The sequence below is a fragment of the Mercenaria mercenaria genome, chromosome 9, assembly GCF_021730395.1.
Source record: "Mercenaria mercenaria strain notata chromosome 9, MADL_Memer_1, whole genome shotgun sequence".
NCBI classification, from domain to species: domain Eukaryota; kingdom Metazoa; phylum Mollusca; class Bivalvia; order Venerida; family Veneridae; genus Mercenaria; species Mercenaria mercenaria.
Window position 1 is genome coordinate 52,561,825 of NC_069369.1, and position 21,136 is coordinate 52,582,960.

The 21,136-nt window shown below is 36.7% G+C and overlaps 1 protein-coding gene across 1 annotated transcript in view; it reads right to left on the reverse strand.

The window, feature by feature from the left end:
- Positions 1-717: 717 nt before the first annotated feature.
- LOC123547121 (nucleoporin NUP42-like) overlaps positions 718-21,136 on the reverse strand; it is a 55,903-nt gene continuing 35,484 nt past the window's right edge. The window contains exons 4-8 of the mRNA XM_045333958.2: positions 17,793-17,869; positions 16,709-16,795; positions 15,173-15,213; positions 11,382-11,410; positions 718-5,882 (exon numbers count right to left, since the gene is read on the reverse strand). Coding sequence (XP_045189893.2) covers positions 5,089-5,882; positions 11,382-11,410; positions 15,173-15,213; positions 16,709-16,795; positions 17,793-17,869 — 1,028 coding nt within the window. The 3' untranslated portion in view covers positions 718-5,088. The remainder of the gene's footprint in view (positions 5,883-11,381; positions 11,411-15,172; positions 15,214-16,708; positions 16,796-17,792; positions 17,870-21,136) is intronic.

Sequence of the window (21,136 nt, forward strand, 5' to 3'; positions counted from 1 at the left end):
ATACTCTGTGACAGGTGTACTCTAAACATTACATTGTATCAGAAATTCTAATATACCAGTTTCTGTTACGCTAAAATGAAGTCATGTTAACGTGCGTTGACGTCAATGTTCTTGTTGCGACCAAGAAAGAGCGCTACTATATTTTATCTACTGTTTATTAGAATCGAAATAATGTATAGCAAAATCGTGTTTAACCTAAATTAATACACTCAAAATCGGTTATATGTCACCAGAATAATTCACTCGGGCTACGCCCTCGTCCGCGGACATATAACCTCTTTCCGTGTATTAATAACGTTAAAACACCGTTTTTCTATACATTATTTCTTAAATCCAAAGAAACTGATAAAATCAAGCATAACAAACCAAACTGTTACTTGACATGTACAGAAGTGTGGACGTGAACTGTGGCAGCATGGGCATGTACAGCAACCCAATGATTCTGCTTTCACTGAACACCCCTTTGAATAATAAGTGGTGCTGCCCAAACTGAATGATGGACCAGTCCATTTTAGAAATATAGCAGTATAAAGGTTAATATTCTGCATATTATGTCAGGTCAGAAAATACCTGTTACATGGATTATTCTTGCCCAGTATGAAAATTGCCAAAAGTCACTCGACTATTTAACTATTAATAGGTTAATGAAATCATTCACAAATAATTAGTATGCATGACTCAATTTTGACTGAAGGTTTTTGTTAATATTACATCAACTATATTTTGACATACGATATATTTAATTATCTGAGGTAATATATTGTACACATTGTGCAACAAATTAACATTCATGATGGTATTCAGTCTCATTTATACATACATCATAAAAATGGAGAAATGCATAGTTTGTGAATTTGCTGTTTCATTTGTAATTAACCCTTAGCCTGCTGGCGGCAAGTGATTCTGCCTATGCGACCAGTGCAGACCAAGATCAGCCTGCACATCTGTGCAGTCTGATCATGTTCGCTATTCAGTCAGTAAATTTTCAGTGAACACCCCTTCAAAAAATAAATGGTATTGCCCAAATTGAATGATGGTCCAGTCCATTTAGGAAATTTAGCAGGCTTAGGGTTAATAACAACAAATGCAATGTTTGTACATGTTCCTTATACATTTGTCATATAGTACATGTAACATTGTTTTGCGCGCCATTCCGATGGCGTCACATTTAACGCGCCTTAGTATTGTATTGTAACGTTTACGTATGACGGCCTTGGTGTCACTTACTTGTATTATCTTTGCCACTTTGTACAGATCAGCAATAAACTATAGAAACCCTCATTATTGTCTGCTTACTAACATTTAGTGTCTATCCGACATTTTGGTGCCGTGCCACAATGTTACAAGTACTATATGACAGCATTGTTGATGACACTGATACAGAATGACAGGACACTGACACACTCAATACAGAATGGAAGAAAAAATTAATAGAACGGATGAATGAAAATTGGTAAAGAATGTAACAGTACTGGTTAAACCAGCTGCTGTTTATGACAAGTTTCTCAATTTCACTGTATCTTCTTAACTAACATAAGAACTGATGTGAATGTATTAAATGTTCAAAAGACAAGAGCTGTCATTGGACAGCAACGCTCAACTATTCAACAGCCTTGTCAACTGAATGAACATAGAAGTTGAAAAAGGGGCATAATTTTGTAAAAAAGCAAAATAGAGTTATAAAACCTGTGCACTGTAATTCAGTTTATCACAGCAAATAAATGTGTTAAGTTTCAATCCAACTCCTACACATGGATGAGTCCAATAGCTCTACCTTTTCTTTGAATAGTCTAACTAACAAGAGGACCATGACGGTCCTGAATCGCTCACCTCTTCCCACATGACCCAGTTCTGAGTATGACGTCATTTTTTTCTATTATATGACATAGTGACCTAGTTTTGAGCTCATGTGACCCAGTTTTGAACTTGACCTAGATATTATTCAAGATAAAAATTCTGACCAATTTTCATGAAGATCCATTGAAAAATATGGTCTCTAGAGAGGTCACAAGGTTTTTCTATTATTTGACCTATTGACCTAGTTTTCGAAGGTATGTGACCCTGTTTTGAATTTTACTACTGGCCTATTTTTTGACCGCACGTGACCCAGTTCAATTTTCATGAAGATCCATTGAAAAATATGGCCTCTAGAGAGGTCAAAAGATTTTAATAATTTTAGACCTACTGACCTAGCTTTTGACCGCATTTGACAGTTTCAAAACTGACCTAGATATCATCAAGATGAACATTCAGACCAACTTTCATACAGATCCCATGAAAAGTATGGCCTCTAGAGAGGTCACAAGGTTTTTTTATTATTTGACCTACTGACCTAGTTTTTTAAGGCACATGACCCAGTTTCAAATTTGACCTAGATATCATCAAGGTGAACATTCTGACCAATTTTCATGAAGATCCATTCAAGGGTATGGCCTCTAGAGAGGTCACAAAGTTTTTCTATTTCAAGACCTACTGACCTAGTTTTTGATCGCAGTTGACCCAGTTTCAAACTTGACCTATATATCATCAAGATAAACATTCAGACCAACTTTCATACAGATCCCATGAAAAATATGGCCTCTAGAGAGGTCACAATGTTTTTTCATTATTTGACCTACTTTTTGATGGCACGTGACCCACTTTCGAACTTGACCTAGATATCATCAAGATGAACATTCTGACCAATTTTTATGGAGATCCATTCTTAAGTATGGCTTCTAGAGAGATCACAAGGTTTTTCTATTTTTAGACCTACTGAACTAGTTTTTGACCGCACATGGCCCTGTTTCGAACCTGACCTAGATATCATCAAGATGAACATTCAGACCAACTTTCATACAGATCCCATGAAAAATATGGCCTTTAGAGAGGTCACAAGGTTTTTCTATTATTTGACCTACTAACCTAGTTTTTGATAGCACGTGACCCACTTTCGAACTTGACCTAGACATCACCAAGATGAACATTCAGACACACTTTCATACAGATCCCATGAAAAATATGGCCTCTAGAGAGGTCACAAGGTTTTTCTATTATTTGACCTACTGACCTAGTTTTTGAAGGCACGTGACCCAGTTTCGAACTTGACCTAGATATCATCAAGGTGAACATTCTGACCAATTTTCATGAAGATCTCAAGAAATATATGGTCTCTAGAGAGGTCACAAGGTTTTTCTATTTTTAGACCTACTGACCTAGTTTTTGACCGCACATGACCCAGTTTCGAACTTGACCTAGATATCATCAAGATGAATATTCAGACCAACTTTCATGAAGATCCATTGAAAACTATGGCCTCTAGAGTGGTCACAAGGTTTTTCTATTTTTAGACCTACTGACCTAGTTATTGGCCGCACATTACCCAGTTTCGAACTTGACCTAGAAATCATCAAGATGAACATTCTGACCAATTTTCATGAAGATCCATTGAAAATTATGGCCTCCAGAGTGATCACAAGGTTTTTCTATTTTTGGACCTACTGACCTACTTTTTGGCCGCACGTGACCCAGTTTCGAACTTGACCTAGAATTTACCAAGATGAACATTCTGACCCATTTTCATAAAGATCCCATGAAAACTGTGACCTCTAGAGATGTCACAAGGAAAGGTTTACGCACGGACGGACGACGGACGCCGCGCGATCACAAAAGCTCACCTTGTCACTTTGTGACAGCTGAGCTAAAAATGAACAGAACTTAAAAAACCTCTCTTTTATTTTTCATTAAGGGCTCAGTGTGAAAATATTGCTACTTGCTGTTTTATTACGTTGGCTAGTTTTGCACCGAGGCATTGCCATACTGCTCTTACATTTCTAACAGCATCTCTTCCAAGATTCCAGTGATCAAAATTTTACCTATACATTGTACTTGAAATTAACTTGGACGGACCTATTTCTACCCGTCATAACTTCCACATAACAATATAATCTCAATACCTAAATAGTGTTCATATTTTTGGTCTATATACCACTCATAGTTTTCAATCAATGCCAACTACTTCAAGTCACTTTTGTTTGAAGTTAACTGACCTTCAAAGATTTAACATTTCACCTCAATTTCTGCATGCTCAGAGACAGGCATTCTCATATATCTTGTGCTTGTAAACACTAAACAATATATTTCAAAGCACAAAACTAGACACTTCTTGATATTGATAGTCAGAGTTACTCCCCTTTGTTACAAATACACCATTTGTATGTCATGCTGTTATCAATTTAATCTTACATATTCTTTTTAAACCAAAAGTAAGTAAACTTATTTCAGTGTGTTGAATAACTGTAACACAGAAAGTTCTACAAAAGCACCAACTTCCAAAAATTGCTAAATGAATTATCTTCCATTGTTTCTTAAATGCCTCAAAACATCTCCCAGTTGTTGATTTTCTATGGTAACAGTAGTGGGTGGGGGCGGGGGAGGGACTTAAAATTTGAGGGGATGGGTGTATGTGTAGACAGTGGGTATTTGAAAATCTGAGAAACAATATGAGCTGTCCAGTAGTATGAGGAATGTTATAATGTTTTCTTTGTGTGGGTGTAGAGGAAGTGTGGATAAGGGTTAGAAATGGGGTTAAAAGGGATACCAGCACTAGGAAATATTATGTAAGTCAAATTGAAAAGTGAGCCATAAAACCTTTCTCAATACTATTACAGAATCTGATCCCAGTGCCCTTCACCTTTGAGATACCAGATCCGAAACCAAAACATGTCTACCCCTTAATAAGATCGAGCCTTATGTGAGATCTGATGATTATAGGGACAACAGTTAAAAAGATACAGTGAAAGAAACTCGGCATGAAACTTTTAACCAGCATTATTCAATATCGTATCTTTGTCCTTTAAGATACCCGACCCTGAACTATCAAAGTTTTGGCCCTCACGAAGACCATCCCTTATGCGAGGTTTGATGGTAATAGGGGCAGTACTTAAGAAGATAATTATAGTGAAACTTTAAAGCAACGGAAGTATATTAGCCCTAATTATACTTCAAAACAGCAATACTCTTGACATTACACATGCCTCATATATAATGAAAGCATATACATATGCATATCCACACAAGAATAAATTCTCAAGATCTCTTTATGAACTATCAGACACATAATTCTCTAGGCGGTGGTCTGGTTGGTATAAAACCAAGTGTAAATGTTGGTGCTCTGAACTGTTCTAATTCTTCAGGAGTCAATTTGTCTATGGAAGTATAAACTGAATTTGTCTCCCCTGATGCAGTTGCCTGGACTGGTTTATTCTCTGCTGCTGAAGAGGCTCCTGATTGGGATTCAGGGGGGACAACTGTCACTGAATGACCAAACAAATTCCTTGCAGGTGCACTTGATTGTCCAAAAGGGGTTGAAGTTTGAAATAAGCTCCCAGATGTACCAGCTGATGTTTGTGGTGTACTGAATGGTGAGCTGCCTGCTGCTGGTTTACCAAATAAAGTTGGTTTTGGAGTCTGTGTCTGGTCTTGACCAAAAGTACCAGATGCAGACTGACCAAATAAACTACCCTGTCCAGTCTGTGACTGTCCAAAACTACTTTGTCCAAATGTACTTCCAGACTGTGAACTTTGAGCAAAAGCACCTTGTCCAAATAATGAACCAGTCTGTTCAAAACCAGACTGCTGAGAACCAGTCTGACCAAATGCAGACTGGGACCCACTCTGTCCAAATAAAGACTGAGCACCAGTCTGTCCAAAAGCAGACTGTGTACCACTCTGTCCAAAAGCAGACTGTGTCTCAGTTTGGCCAAAAAGGGACTGGTTTCCAGTCTGACCAAATGAAGGAGGCTGACTAAACAGCCCAGAACTTGGCTCGGCACCAGCAGTACTTGTGCCAAATAGTCCTCCACTGCTGCCGCTACCAAATATATCTCCTCCAGAGTTTGATTCTGAAAATGTAAACAAAACAAATCAGGAACTTGGTAGGGCTATACAGTAAGTTAAGGCAAGATAAGGTAAGTTAAGGCAAGATAAGATATTTTAAGTTGTACAGTGGAGCCTCTCTAAAGTGAACCCCTAAAAAGCCAAGTCCCCTCAAAACTGTTCAACTGCAGAATAAACCCTCAAAACCCATTGCTCAGAATCTTTCTATGCAGAGAGATGCCAATGTATGACATTACATCTAAAAGATAGTAGTTCATACAAACTGCCACTTCTTTTCTTCACATTTCTAATACAGACGATGCTTATTTATGTTTTTTAATAGAAAATGTCCTCTCTTTCAAATTCTAAAAAACAATTTAACTTTACGGATACAAAATTTGTTTTTAGAACAAAACACCATGTGACTAAATATTCCCTATGTCAGTACTTTGAATTTTCCATTACCTTTTTCATGTACCCTTGATTAGAGTCAACTTGCTTCAAACCAGAAAGATGTCAACATTCAAGGACACATGACCACTGAATATGTTTTACGGAAAAAATATAAAGTCAAAAATGGGGCAAACTATACAAAACAAGAGGATCAAGATGGTCCTGAATCGCTCACCTGTCCCCACGACTCAGTTTTGAACTGAGTATGATGCCGTTTTTTTTCTATTATTTGACATAGTCACCTAGTTTTTGAGCTTATGTGACCCAGTTTTGGACTTGACCTAGATATTATCAAGATAAAAATTCTGACCAATTTTCATGAAGATCCATGAAAAATATGGCCTCTAGAGAGGTCACAAGGTTTTTCTATTATTTGACCTAATGACCTAGTTTTTGAAGGCACGTGACCCAGTTTTGAACTTGACCTAGATATCATTAAGGCGAACATACTCACCAATTTTCATGAAGATCTCATGAAAAATATGACATCTAGAGAGGTCACATGGTTTTTCTATTTTTATACCTACTGACCTAGTTTTTGACCGAACATGACCCAGTTTCGAAATTTACCTAGATATCGTCCAGGTGAACATTCAGACCAATTTTCATGAAGATACTTGAAAAATGTGGCCTCTTGAGAGGTTTTTCTATTTTTAGACATACTGACCTAGTTTTTGACCGCAGTTGACCCAGTTTCAATCTCGACCTAGATAACATCAAGATGAACATGCAGACCAACTTTCATACAGATCCCATGAAAAATATGGCCTCTAGAGAGGTCACAACGTTTTTTTAATATTTGATCTACTGACCTAGTTTTTGAAGGCACATGAACCAGTTTCGAACCTGACCTAGATATCATCAAGGTGAACATTCTGACCAATTTTAATCTTGATCCATTCAAAAGTATGGCCTCTAGAGAGGTCACAAGGTTTTTCTATTTTTAGATCTTCTGACCTAGTTGTTGATCGCAGTTGACCCAGTTTCAAATTTGATCTAAATATCATCAAGATGAACAATCATACCAACTTTCATACAGATCCCATGAAAAGTATGGCCTCTAGAGAGGTCACAATGTTTTGTTATTATTTGACCTACTGACCTAGTTTTTGATAGCATGTGACCCAATTTTGAACTTGACCTAGATATCATCAAGGTGAATATTCTGACTAACTTTCATGAAGATCCATGAAAAGTATGGCCTCTAGAGAGGTCACAAGGTTTTCCTATTATTTGACCTATTGACCTAGTTTTTGAAGGCACGTGACCCAGTTTGGAACTTGACCTAGATATCATCAAGATGAACATTCTGACCAGCTTCCATAAAGATCCCATAAACAAGAGGGCCAAGATGGCCCTAGGTCGCTCACCTGAGAAACACTATAACAGTGTAACATGTTTAACCTAGTGATTTCATGAAAACAAATATTTTGGTCAATTTTCATTAAGATGGACTAAAAATGTGGTCTCTTGAGTCGTATAGAACACCTAGTGACTATTTTTTACCCATTGAATTTTCAAAACAATATTTGACCAATATTCATATAATTGAAAAAAGCTCTATAACAACAAGTTTTTTCCTTGATTTGACCTAGTGACCTAGTTTTTGACCCAAAATAACCCATTTTCGAACTCGGCCTAGATTTCATCAAAGCAATAATTCTGACCAATATTCATGAAGATCAAATGAAAAATACAGCCTCTATCGCACACACAAGTTTTTTCCTTGATTTGACCAAGTGACCTAGTTTTTGACCCCAGATGACCCATTTTCGAACTTGGCCTAGATTTTATCAAGATAATCATTCTGACCAAATTTCATGAATATCAGTTGAAAAATACAGCCTCTATCGCATACACAAGGTTTTTCTTTGATTTGACCTAGTGACCTAGTTTTTGACCCCAGATGACCCCTTTTCGAACTCGGTCTAGATTTCATTAAAGTTATCATTTTGACTTAATTTAAGGAAGATCTATTGAAAAATACAGCCTCTATGGAATATACAAGCTTTTCCTTTGATTTGACCTAGTGACCTACTTTTTGATCCCAGATGACCCATATTCGAACTTGACCTAGATTTCATCAAGGCAATCAACCTGACCAAAATTCATGAAGATTAATTGAAAAATACAGCCTCTATCGCATACACAAGGTTTTTCCTTGATTTGACTTAGTGACCTGGTTTTTGACCCCAGCTGACCCCTTTTAAATTTGGCCTAGATTTCATCAAGGTAATCATTCTGATCAATATTTATGAAGATCAGTTGAAAAATACAGCCTCTATTGCATACACAAGGTTTTTCTTAGATTTGACCTAGTGACCTAGTTTTTGACCCCAGATGACCCCTTTTCGAACTCAGCCTAGATTTCATCAAGGTTATCATTCTGACCAATATTCATGAAGATCAGTTGAAAAATACAGCCTCTATCGCATACACAAGGTTTTTCTTTGATTTGACCTAGTGACCTAGTTTTTCACCCCAGATGACCCATTTTCAAACCCGGCCTAGATTTCTTCAAGGTAATCATTCTGACCAAGTTTCATGAAGATCAGTTGAAAAATACAGCCTCTATCGCATACACAAGCTAAATGTTGACAGACAGATGACAGACGACGGACGCCGGACATTGAGCGATCAGAAAAACTCACCTGAGCATTGCTCAGGTGAGCTAAAAAGGTGACCTCTAGTGTGGTCACAAGCAAAAGTTTACGGAAGGACGGACGACAGACACTGCGTGATCACAAAAGCTCACCTTGTCACTTTGTGACATGTAAGCTAAAAATGCCTGACACAAATGTTCCAGCTATACATGCATGTCTACTTCATGATGATGATGATGGACACCAAAGTCCAATTGAATTGAATGGAAACTGTAAGTGGCAGAGTAGTTGAATACAGAAGGTACAGATATAGTTGGATCCTGTACCAGTACTAACCTGTTCTCCGCAAGTTAATGCCAACTTCCCCACATAAATCAGAGGTGGAGGATGAAAGATTTTAGACACAATGGCTTTTATCAAATTGTCATGGAGAACATAATGTGCCTTGCCCTAGAAAGCGAACTCACTACCCCTTGATCCATAGATCTGCACTCTCCCTATTGAGCTAAGCAGGCATGTTTATTTCACAGAGACAAACAATTTGACCATGCTTATGTAAATCAGGTATATCATTAACCAAGGTTTTCCAAATTTGACCTAGTGACATAGTTTTTGATCTCTGGCACCCTTCTTTTTAAATCTGACCAAGATTCCATACAGACAAACATTTCGGCACAGATTTATGATGATCAACTTGAAAAAGTTGTCTCTACAATGTTAACAAATTTTTCCTATGATCTGACCTAGTGACATAGATTTTGATTCCAGGTAACCAGTTTTTAACTTGTCCTACATTTCATAGAGAAAAACATTCTGAAAAGTTTCATAAAGATGAGGCAGATAGTGTGGCCTCAAGTGTTAACAAGGTTTTTTCTATGATTTGACCTAGTGACCTAGTTTTTTTATTTAAGGTATTCCAGTTTTTAAGCTTGTCCTAGATTTCATTGAGAGAAATATTCTGACAAAGTCTCATAAAAATTAAGTAGAAAATGTGGCCTCTAAACTTTCCTATCAATTGACCTAGTGACCTAGTTTTTGACCCCAGATCACCCATTAACAAACTCTTATGGCATAGTGTGGCAGTTTTCCTTTGATCTTTGCAGTATGTTAAACATAGTAACACACATTAATACTACAAAATCTGTGCTGATATTTTACAAAACTGTTACGATATGTATCAACACAGAAATCTCTATAGAGTTTCATTAGAAAAAAACTGTTGCGATATATATCAGCACAGTAAAAATGTTCCGATATATATCGCAACACTTTTTCTCTATTGAGGTCCTCTCGAGGGAGTATAATTTTTTCCTTTCAAAGAAAAGATGATTTTAGCTCCAATTTACAGTTCACAGAGAAAGAATTATCACAAACACCTACATTTATAAAGTAAAAGAATAAATAAACTAGAATATTTCAAGAACTCGATAGTTCTCGCCAAATTCAGAAATACATGAAATATATGAAATTCTGAGATTTTTCAATTTGTTTTTTTTTTACAAACAAAACAACAAGTTTTACAATATGTTTGGCCAATGAAATGCAAAGATTTAAAACCAATGCAGAAATCTGTTGGATACTTTTATCCCGGGAACACATTTTCTAAAACAGAAGTTTTAGTGTTTCAGTCAGCGAGGCGCAGAAAGGGAATCAAGAGTAAAAATAATAATAAACAAATTTAAATGAAAATAATATATAAATTTTAATGATAAAACTATGCAATAAAACAGTTATAATATGTAATGTTCATGCGTTACAAGGATATATCAGAGCTAGGGGTACATCTCGGTATTTTCTCTGCACATATCTGTCTCGGCCTACCGGCCTCGACGCTATGTGCAGAGAAAAATACCCTCGATGTACCCCTAGCTCTGATATATCCTGGTAACACACTCTCACACATACTAAAACTATTACATCCGAGACTTTATTGAGGTTATTGTTCTGACCAAGTTTCAGTAAGCTAAATTGTGACCTCTAGAGTGTTAGCAGCCAAAATGTTGACGACACACCATGCATAGGGTGCTCCAAAATAGCTCACCATGAAGACTTTCTGCTAAGGTCAGCTAATAAAATATCCACATCAAATATAGCAGACAAAGTTCAATATAGAAAACAAAAGACAGAAAAAGAAAAAGAAAATTGTCCAATATTTCAGACATATGTGCAATACAAAGGGTAACTTCTATCCTAAAGAATAATATCCATATTAATAAACAAAGTACTGTACAATATAGAGGACAACATCTAATATAAAAGTGTCCAGCAAAGAGAACAAAGCCAAGGTACAAAAACAAGGGCAACATCCATATTAGAGGGCAATATCCAGTATACAGATAACAATGTCCGTCTTAGAGGACACAGCCAAATATATAGTTCATATATTGCTTAATTTAGCAGACAAAAATCACTTTACAATGCAAATATGTTCGAAGTCAAAAGACACTATTATTATGAAAGATTACTTACCGCTAAATAATGATACGTGTCCCCCTGAGCTGAAAGTACAGGAAAGAAATACATCAAAAATGTTAAAAACTGCCAACTGTCAACAGACAACCCTTATTTTTTCTTCAAGTTAAATACCATGTGTCTGTTACCGCTTTAAGCAGGAGTTATCAATAGACAACGAAGCTTGTTGCTAAAGATGAAGTTTATCAAGAGCACATTCTCAAATCATTATTCCACATAACGTTGTACAGATAAAAGAAGGGAACAGCTTACGACCATTAAAAAAGCAAACACCTTTTCAATTTTTATTTTTACTGTGGATTTTTCTGTACTTACGTTAGATATACATCATTTTAAGGGTCTTTTTGAAAAAAAAAAATTAGAAATTTCTTCTTGTCACTGAACATGGTTTCATGACTCCATTCACTGAACATGATTTCATGATGAAATATTTAATAAGATATATACAACACAAACTTTAAAGCACTTTAAGTGTATTTTCACTAAGTGAAGGCCCATAACTCTGGCCTAGCTGAGTAAAACCCCAGAGAACATCAAGTGCATAACCTCACATGCTATATATTAATCCTCTTAAATTTTATGACTGTTGGTGAAGTACATTTTGAGATGGGACACTAACTTTAATGTCCTTGATGCATATTTTTGACCAAGTCAAGGGCCATAACTCTGGCCATGTAGAGCGAAATCCCCCAAAAACATGCTGAATAAAATTTCTATTATGTTTCATCACCCTAGGTAAAAAACAAGAGCTGTCACTATTGGTGACAAATGCCCCCGAAGTAGGCCCAAGAATACCACAGTTGTATTCGCAAAAAATCACATATCATTTTGTGACCTTGATCTAAGAGGCCTCGGTCATAGTGTGACACATCTTCTCAATATGGTTAACATTTGTGTCAAATTATTTTCAAATCCCTTGATAAATGGCAAAGTTATACACCAGACAAGAAACACCTTTGACTTCTAAGTGTGACCTTAACCTTGGAGCTGGGGGTCTGGGTCTTGCATACGACACCTCATCTCATTATAGGGAACATTTTTGCCAAGTAATTTCAAAATCCCTTCATCAATGGCAGAGTTATGGACCAGACAAGAAACAGATCATGTTTACCTTTGACCTCTAAGTATGACCTTAACCTTGGAGCTAGGGGTCTGGGTCTTGCTCATGACAAGTTGTCTCATTATGGTGAACATTTACGCAAAGTAATTTCAAAATGCCTTAATGAATGGCAGAGTTATGGACCGGACACAAAACACACCCTGTTAACCTTTGACTTGTGTGACCTTGACCTTGGAGCTAGAGGTCTGGGTCTTGCGCATGACACGTCGTCTCATTATGGTAAACATTTATGCCAAGTTCTTTCAAAATCCCTTCATGGATGGCAGAGTTATGGACCGGACACGAAACAGACCATGTTAACCTTTGACCTCTGTGACCTTGACCTTGGAGCCAGGGGTCTGGGTCTTGCGCATGACACTTCGTCTCATTATGGTGAACATTTATGCCAAGTTATTTCAAAATCCCTTCATGGATGGAAGAGTTACAGCCCGGACAAGAATACGGACACACAGACGCACGGACAGTGCGATTTAATATACCCACCTTCGGGGCATAAAAAAAGTTTTAAGACATGTGCAACACAAACTTCTATGCCCTTCTATGCATGTTTTTGTCTAAGTCAAGGGCCATAACTCTGGTTCGGCTAAATGCACAACTTCAAATGCTGAATAATATTGCTGTAATTTTGTACATTAATTTTATTTATATGGTATGTGAACATCCCTGACCTGTCTATCCAAAAACCTATTCCTCTTGCGAAGCCACATGGCTTTATCTAAAAGATTTATCTATATGGTTAAGATCAATCTATCATTTATCAAGCTAGGTCAGACTGATAGAAATATTTATAATCATAGTGTTGTTTAACTCTTAGCTTTTGAATCTGCTTTTTGCGACCAATGTAGGTCATGATCAGCCTGCATATCTGTAATTTCAATTTTTAATTTGTAACATATTACAGTCTTGAGAAATCTTTCAAAGACAAAACCTCCTTGCAAAACTGATCATTGTAATTACTATATGCAGCCCCCAGGAGGCGTGTGTGGGGATGAAAAGGAATGTAATATTTCAATTTTTAACTTGTAACATAATACAGTCTTGAGAAGTTTTTCAAAGAAGGTATCTCCATAATTAGGTAGAACAAATACAAAGCTCACGCAAAGCCTAACAAGCTGCACAAAAGTGAATGTAATCAGGGACAAGGGCAGACAACAATTATTAAACAAGAGCACCGCCTTGCGGGTGCTGACGCTCATCTGATTTTTTTTGTATAATAGAAATATTGTCCTACCCATGATTTTCTAAGTCTAAAAAGGGCCATCACTCTTGCAAAAAGCAGGATAGAGTTATGTTTCTTGATGTACAGTGTCCACTTATGATGGTGAAAAACTGTTGCAAGTTTTAAAGCAATAGCTTTGATAGTTTATGAGAAAAGTTGACTTAAACATAATATTCAACCAAGAAAATGATTTTTCTAAGTCCAAAAGGGGCAATAATTATTGCAAAAAGCAGGATGGAATTATGTTGCTTGCTGTACAGGGTCAGCTTATGATGGTGAACAAGAGTTGCAAGTTTTAAAGCAATAGCTTTGATAGTTTAAGAGAAAAAGTTGACCTAAACATAAACCTTAACCAAGAAATCTGATATTTCCTAAGTCCAAAAGGGGCCATAAATCTTGCAAAAAGCAGGATGGAGTTATGTTTCTTGCTGTACAGGGTCAGCTTATGAGGGTGAACAAGTGTTGCAAGTTTTAAAGAAATAGCTTTGATAGTTTAGGATAAAAGCTGACCTAAACATAAAACTTAACCAAGAAAACTGATTTTCTAAGTCCAAAAGGGGCAATAATTCTTGCAAAAAGCAGGATGGAGTTATGTTTCTTGATGTACAGGGTCTGCTTATGATGGTGAACAAGTATTCCAAGTTTCAAAGCAAAAGCTTTGATAGTTTAGGAGAAAAGTTGACCTAAACATAAAACTTAACCAAGAAATCTGATATTTTCTAAGTACAAAAGGGGCCATAAATCTTGCAAAAAGCAAGATGGAGTTATGTTTCTTGCTATACAGGGTCAGCTTATGATGGTAAACAAGTATTCCAAGTTTCAAAGCAATAGCTTTGATAGTTTAGGAGAAAAGCTGACCTAAACATAAAACTTAACCAGGCAACGCCGACGCAGACGCCGACGCCGACGCCGACGCCGACAACCGCTCAAGTGATGACAATAACTCATCATTTTTTTTCAAAAAATCAGATGAGCTAAAAAATAGTTATTTGCATAAAGGGCCATAACTCTGGAACCCATAATGGAATCACGCCAGTTCAAGAAAGGAACCAAGATATTATGGTGATACAAGTTGTGTGCCAGTTTGGTAAAAATCAAATCATAAATAAAGCTGCTATTGTGCAGACAAGGTCAAAATAGTTAATTTTGGCCCTTTCAGGGGCCATAACTCTGGAACCCATAATGGGATCTGGCCAGTTCAAGAAAGGAACCGAGATCTTATGGTGATACAAGTTGTGTGCAAGTTTGGTTAAAATAAAATCATAAATGAAACCACTATCGTGCAGACAAGAAATTGTTGACGGACGGACGCACAGACTGGTGATCAAAAAAGCTCACCTTGTCACTATGTGACAAGTGAGCTAAAGATTTAGTGGGCTAAAGGTTAAGGATATGTGTATCAATCAATACCTAGTGGTTGACATAATAATAGATGTGTAGAGACATTACCCCAAATTTTTCTCCCGTCTGCAGTCATCAATGAATGATATCTGTAATAAATCACATCACAGCATGAAATTTTAATGGTATTACAGGATACTTGTGCTCATCTGAGTTTGACAATTATAGGTTAAACAGTACCTAACTTAACCTTAAAATAGTGCAGAAGGTTCATATAAACTCCAAGCTTGAATAAATGTGTATAAATTACAGGTTGCTGGGAAATATTTGTGTCAAGGTCACTTTCAGGAAATTGAAAAACAGCTTCTGTTTTATCTTTAAAAGTGAATAAGAGTGTATAAATTACAGGTTTCTAGGAAAGCAGCGAAACATTGTGTCAAATGTGTATAAATTACAGGTTTCTAGGAATGTGTCAACTGTCAAGGTCACTTTTAGGAAAGACAAACTGCTTCTGTTTTATCTTTAAGTTCTTTCAAATGAAAAATGAACCAGTATCTGTCATTTAATAAGTAACTTTTGTGGTTAAGAACCACAAACTAAAGATAATAAAATTGAAACAAAAATAGTAAAACTGAAGCATATTTTAAATAAGAATTAACATATTAAACCACAAAAAGCTGCACACTGTGCACCGGTTCATCTTGTACGACACTCAACAGTAATTTTGCAATTTTAAGATGGCTACAGAATTGATATCAACAAAAAAAAATCATTCGTCATTTTAGGCCGATGAAAAGAAATATCGTATACCAATAAAATAGTTTAATACAAGATGTCCATTAAAATGCTAGTTTTGGCAATGTTTGGTTTTTTAAAACATCTAGCTATGTCTCTAACAGGTGACCATTAAACACACACATCAAGTTGCTGAAAACCAATTGATGGTTACTAAAGATGCCAAACTTCAAAAAAAAGGTAGAAGTTACAATTTTGTTCCAGCTATCCTGTACCATTAAAGACATTTGCAGGAGCGATTCATTTATCACTATATTGACGCACCGTAAGTCGAACTCCTGAACCCCGGTCTCTGTAGATCTGTGCTCTCCCTACTAAGCTAAGCAGGCAGGCTTCTTAAAATAGCAAAACTATCTGATTTTACAGTATGAAAGATTTTATTGGCAGGGTCGCCTTTTAACATGTTCTTCCCTCTAACCAAGCTTAATTCGACAATTAATCTATCAATCAAATTAAGTTTTCAAAATGATGAATGGAGATTCATCATTTCCAGAGACATGCTAACGAAATGAGCCGCGCCAAGAGAAAACCAAAATAGTGGGTTTGCGACCAGCATGGATCCAGACCAGCCTGCGCATCCGCGCAGTCTGGTCAGGATCCATGCTGTTCGCTATCAATACCTATTGGAATAAGAGAAACCGTGAGCAAACAGCATGGATCCTGACCAGACTGCGCGGATGCGCAGGCTGGTCTGGATCCATGCTGGTCGCAAAGCCACTATGTTGGTTTTCTCATGGCACGGCTCAAATGTGTTTTAATGATGCAAAAATGGAAAAAAATGTACCTTTGGCACTATATATGAAGAAATGCTCAATCACAGTGACAGACAGACAGAAGTGTCTAACTTACCAGTTTCTGTTTCAATGTCATATTTGGGTTTTTCAGTTCCTGCCTCTGTGTATTCAGTTGGTCAACTGCTCCTTTAACTTTCTGTATCTGTTTGAATAATATAAATAATGTACAACTGAATATGAAACAATACATACAGATTTTCAGCCATCAAAAATGATTAACAGCTAACTTAGATTCCTTAATCTCTTTACTCTTTATAAACATTCAATGTCATCATTAAGTGACAAATTCCCCTCAAAGTGGTGAGATACGGCAAACTTTTGGGTTAAGGTCCTTGCTAGTCAGCAAAAATTGGATTTGGATACTACACTCAAAATTAAGTTTTATTTACTTTGAACAACTAAAAAGCTTTGAGCAAATTTTCCAATGCCTTGCCTACAGACCCAGCCTAGATGGGATGCAGTGTGCATCCTACAGTGGTTTATGTCAGCTCTTTACTCCTTAAAGGAAGGCAGCATGCATGTTTTGCCCTTCCTCCTGGTGGGCCCTTTATTCAATAAAGAATTGCAGTGAGTGTTGTTTTGGCAGCATGGTGCAGATTACTATCATGCCACATCTGAAGAGTGTATATAATTTACATATGGCTGAATACAACTTAATATTTACTGAATAACACTTACATATGGCTGAATATAACCTATATATGGCTGAATACAACTTATATACAGCTGAATACAACTTATATATGACTAAAACAACTTATATATGGCTGAATACAACTTACATATGGCTGAATACAACTTATATATAGCTGAATACAACTTACATACAGCTGAATATGACTTACATATGGCTGAATACAACTTACATACAGCTAAATACAACTTATATTTGACTGAATACAACTTACATATGGCTGAATACAACTTATGTACAGCTGAATACAACTTACATAAGACTGAATACAACCTATATATGATTGAATACAACTTATATATATGACTAAAACAACTTATATATGGCTAAAACAACTTATATATGGCTGAATACAAGTTATATATGACTGAAAACAATTTATATATGACTGAATACAACTTACATATGGCTGAAGACAACTTACATATGGCTGAATACAACTTACATATGGCTGAATATTTCCTAATTTTAATGCTTCATATGCATCCCATCTCATCTCTTCTGGTGCAATATCCATAAAACCTGCAACAGCAAAAACACAATCAGACAACAATGCAACATCCACTTCTAAACTGGCAGACCAGTATTTAATTAAGTTCAATTTCATTCAACAGTGCTCCATGGACTTTGGTCTTGTAGCTAACAACATTCCTTTATATTGCTTGTTTTTGTTGAGTTTAGGGTCACACCAACACAATTTAGGTCATATAGCAACTTTTCCAGCTTTTGATGGTGGAGGAAGATTCCAGGTGCCCCACCAGGCATTATTTCATCACAGGCTGGCACCCGGGTAGAACCATTAAGCTTCTGAATGCTATCACATGAAGAAATTTACGCCCACAGCATTGTTTTGAACCCATACTGGTGATGGGCCACTGGCCTTAACCACACAGCCACAGTGATGCCTTGAACAGTCAACGGGCTTCCATACGTAAAAGCTCCGGACATGGCTAAACTCCAGAGTTGTGCGGGGCAAGATACCCTGACCCACTCAACCACTGAGACAACTTATGAAAAAACACAGAATAACTGGTGATTACCGATGGTATAAGTTGAGTTTGGATGTTACCTTGCAACTGGTCAATTTTCACACTGTAATCAAAAACAAACAAAAAGACCTTGAAGGCTTGAAACAGGTCTAACATATGAGCTGTATAACCCAGGCAAAAAAAACTGACAGGACTGGTAATTCAGTTAGTCTTGTGATTTACCACTGACTGCCACAGTAACTAAAAACTATAAAGGTTCAATAAATTCGGAAAGCTAGTTTAAACATGACTTAAGGCCTATGCTATTTTGACAATGCAAAATTCCTATGTAAAACTGAGATTGTCGTAACAACGCGAGAAATGCACGGGGATGAAAAAGAAACTAATAATAATAAAACAAGAGGGTCATGATGACCCTGGCTCGCTCACCTGAGTAATATGAGCTACATGTTTCAAATGTCAAACTGATGATTTTTAGAAATTTTTTGGAAAATTTTCCGATGTACAATTAAGTAACCCCTGGGGCGGGGCCAATTTTACCCCGGGGGGTCATGATTTGAACAAAGTTTGTAGAAGTGTACTAGGCAATGTTACATATCAAATATCTAAGATCTAAGCCTTCTGGTTTATTTTTAGCAAATTTATAAAGATTTCCCTATGTACAATAAAGTAACCCCTGGGGCTGGGTCAATTTGACCCTGGGGGGTCAAGATTTGAAAATTTTTTGTAGAGGTCCACTAGGCAATGCTACATGTCAAATATATAAGCTCTAGGCCTTCTGGTTTATTTTTTAGAAAATTTTGAAGATGTTTCTATGTACAATCAAGTAACCCAATGGGGCGGGGTCAATTTGACCCCGGGGGTCATAATTTGAACAAAGTTTGTGGAAGTCTACTAGGCAATGCTACAGGTCAAATATCTAAGATCTAGGCCTTCTGGTTTATTTTTAGAAAATTTTTGAACATTTTCCTATGTAAAATCAAGTGACCCCTGGGGCGGGGTCAATTTTGAACCTGGGGATCACGACTGAACAAATTTTGTAGAGGTCCACTAGGCAATGCTACATGTGAAATATCTAAGTCCTAGGCATTCTGGTTTATTTTTAGAAAATTTTTGAAGATTTTCTATGTAAAACAAGTGACCCCTGGGGCGGGGTCAATTTTGAACCTGGGGGTCATGTTTGAACAAATTTTGTAGAGGTCCACTAGGCAATGCTACATATGAAATATCTAAGCCCTAGGCCTTCTGGCTTATTTTTAGAAATTTTTTGAAGATTTTCCCATGTACAATCAAATGCCCCCTGGGGCGGGGTCAATTCTGACCCCGAGGATCATGATCTGGACAAATTTTGTAGATGTCCACTAGGCAATGCTACATGTGAAATATATAAGCTCTGGGCCTTCTGGTTTATTTTTAGAAGATTTTTGAAGATTTTCCTATGTAAAATCAAGTGACCCCTGGGGCAGGGTCAATTTTGAACCTGGGGGTCATGATTTGAACAAATTTGCTAGAAGTCCACTAGGCAATGCTTCATACCAAATATCTAAGCTCTAGGTCTTCTGGTTTTTGAGAAGAAGATTTTTAAAGTTTTTCCTTTCGGTTGCCATGGCAACCAGAGTTCTATATGGAATTAATTTCTTTGAACAATTTTGAAAGGGGACCATCCAAGGATCATTCCTGTGAAGTTTGGTATAATTCTGCCCAGTGGTTTTCAAGAAGATTTTTTCAGATAATGTTGACGGACACACGACGCACGATGGACAGCAGACATTGAGCGGTCACAAAAGCTCACCATGAGCCTTTGGCTCAGATGAGCTAAAAATGTATCTATGAGTAAATTAAAAATTATCATTGACACTCAAAAACATGTCCCAACAGTGCACTAGAAGAAAATGAATAGAAATTTTCGGGGTAAGTATTTGGTACCGTAAGTCTCTCATATATATATACAACATATATATTCTTCAATCAAGGATATGTCAGTGTAAATGAGCTGAACGTTAGTTTTCTAAGAAAACGTCGTTAAACTGTGTTACACTAATCACACGATCACCGCTCTTTTACAAAAATATGTCGGCCATGTTTTCTTCAGTGAACGAAATAAAAGAAGTATTTTACCTTAGATTTCCTTATTGTAGAGTACGATCGACTTTCTAATCCAAATAAAGCATCACTTTTTTATAACATCCCACTGTCTGATCTTTTTAATCACTTAACAATCACTCACAATTACAAAATAAAACCAATGTGTCATCAAAATTATCACTTTACACGGCTTCATGGACATCACGGCCTACTAACATTAAATTTGTAATCATGCGCCAACCAAACAAATGATGAAAGATCGGGACTTTTTCAAAGATATGTTTTATTTCCTGTAATTTTCTGATTTTCTAACCTTTAAACAACCGAACTGTATGCACAGAAATAACGAAATATTTATGCAATATTACTTTTAGTTTAAATTTTGGACCTATCTTTTTCCAGCCCAACAACATACAATGTATATGTCACAAGCCCGGCCTGTCCTCGAAATCAGTGTCAAAGGTTACTAGAACATAAATACAATAAATAAACAACCGCTTACTACGTTCTTGTAAGTCCTGTAAGATGAAACGGCTCGTGTTTATACATTCAAATATATTCCGTATCAGGAACATTGACAATCACAAGTCGATCCTTACAACGAACATGAAAACAGTTACTTTTATGCCTTTGTTTACATTTCAAACATGACGATTCACATATAAGTTCAAGAACGTAAATTTCGTGCTTTCCGACCCACATGGTGTGTAAAATT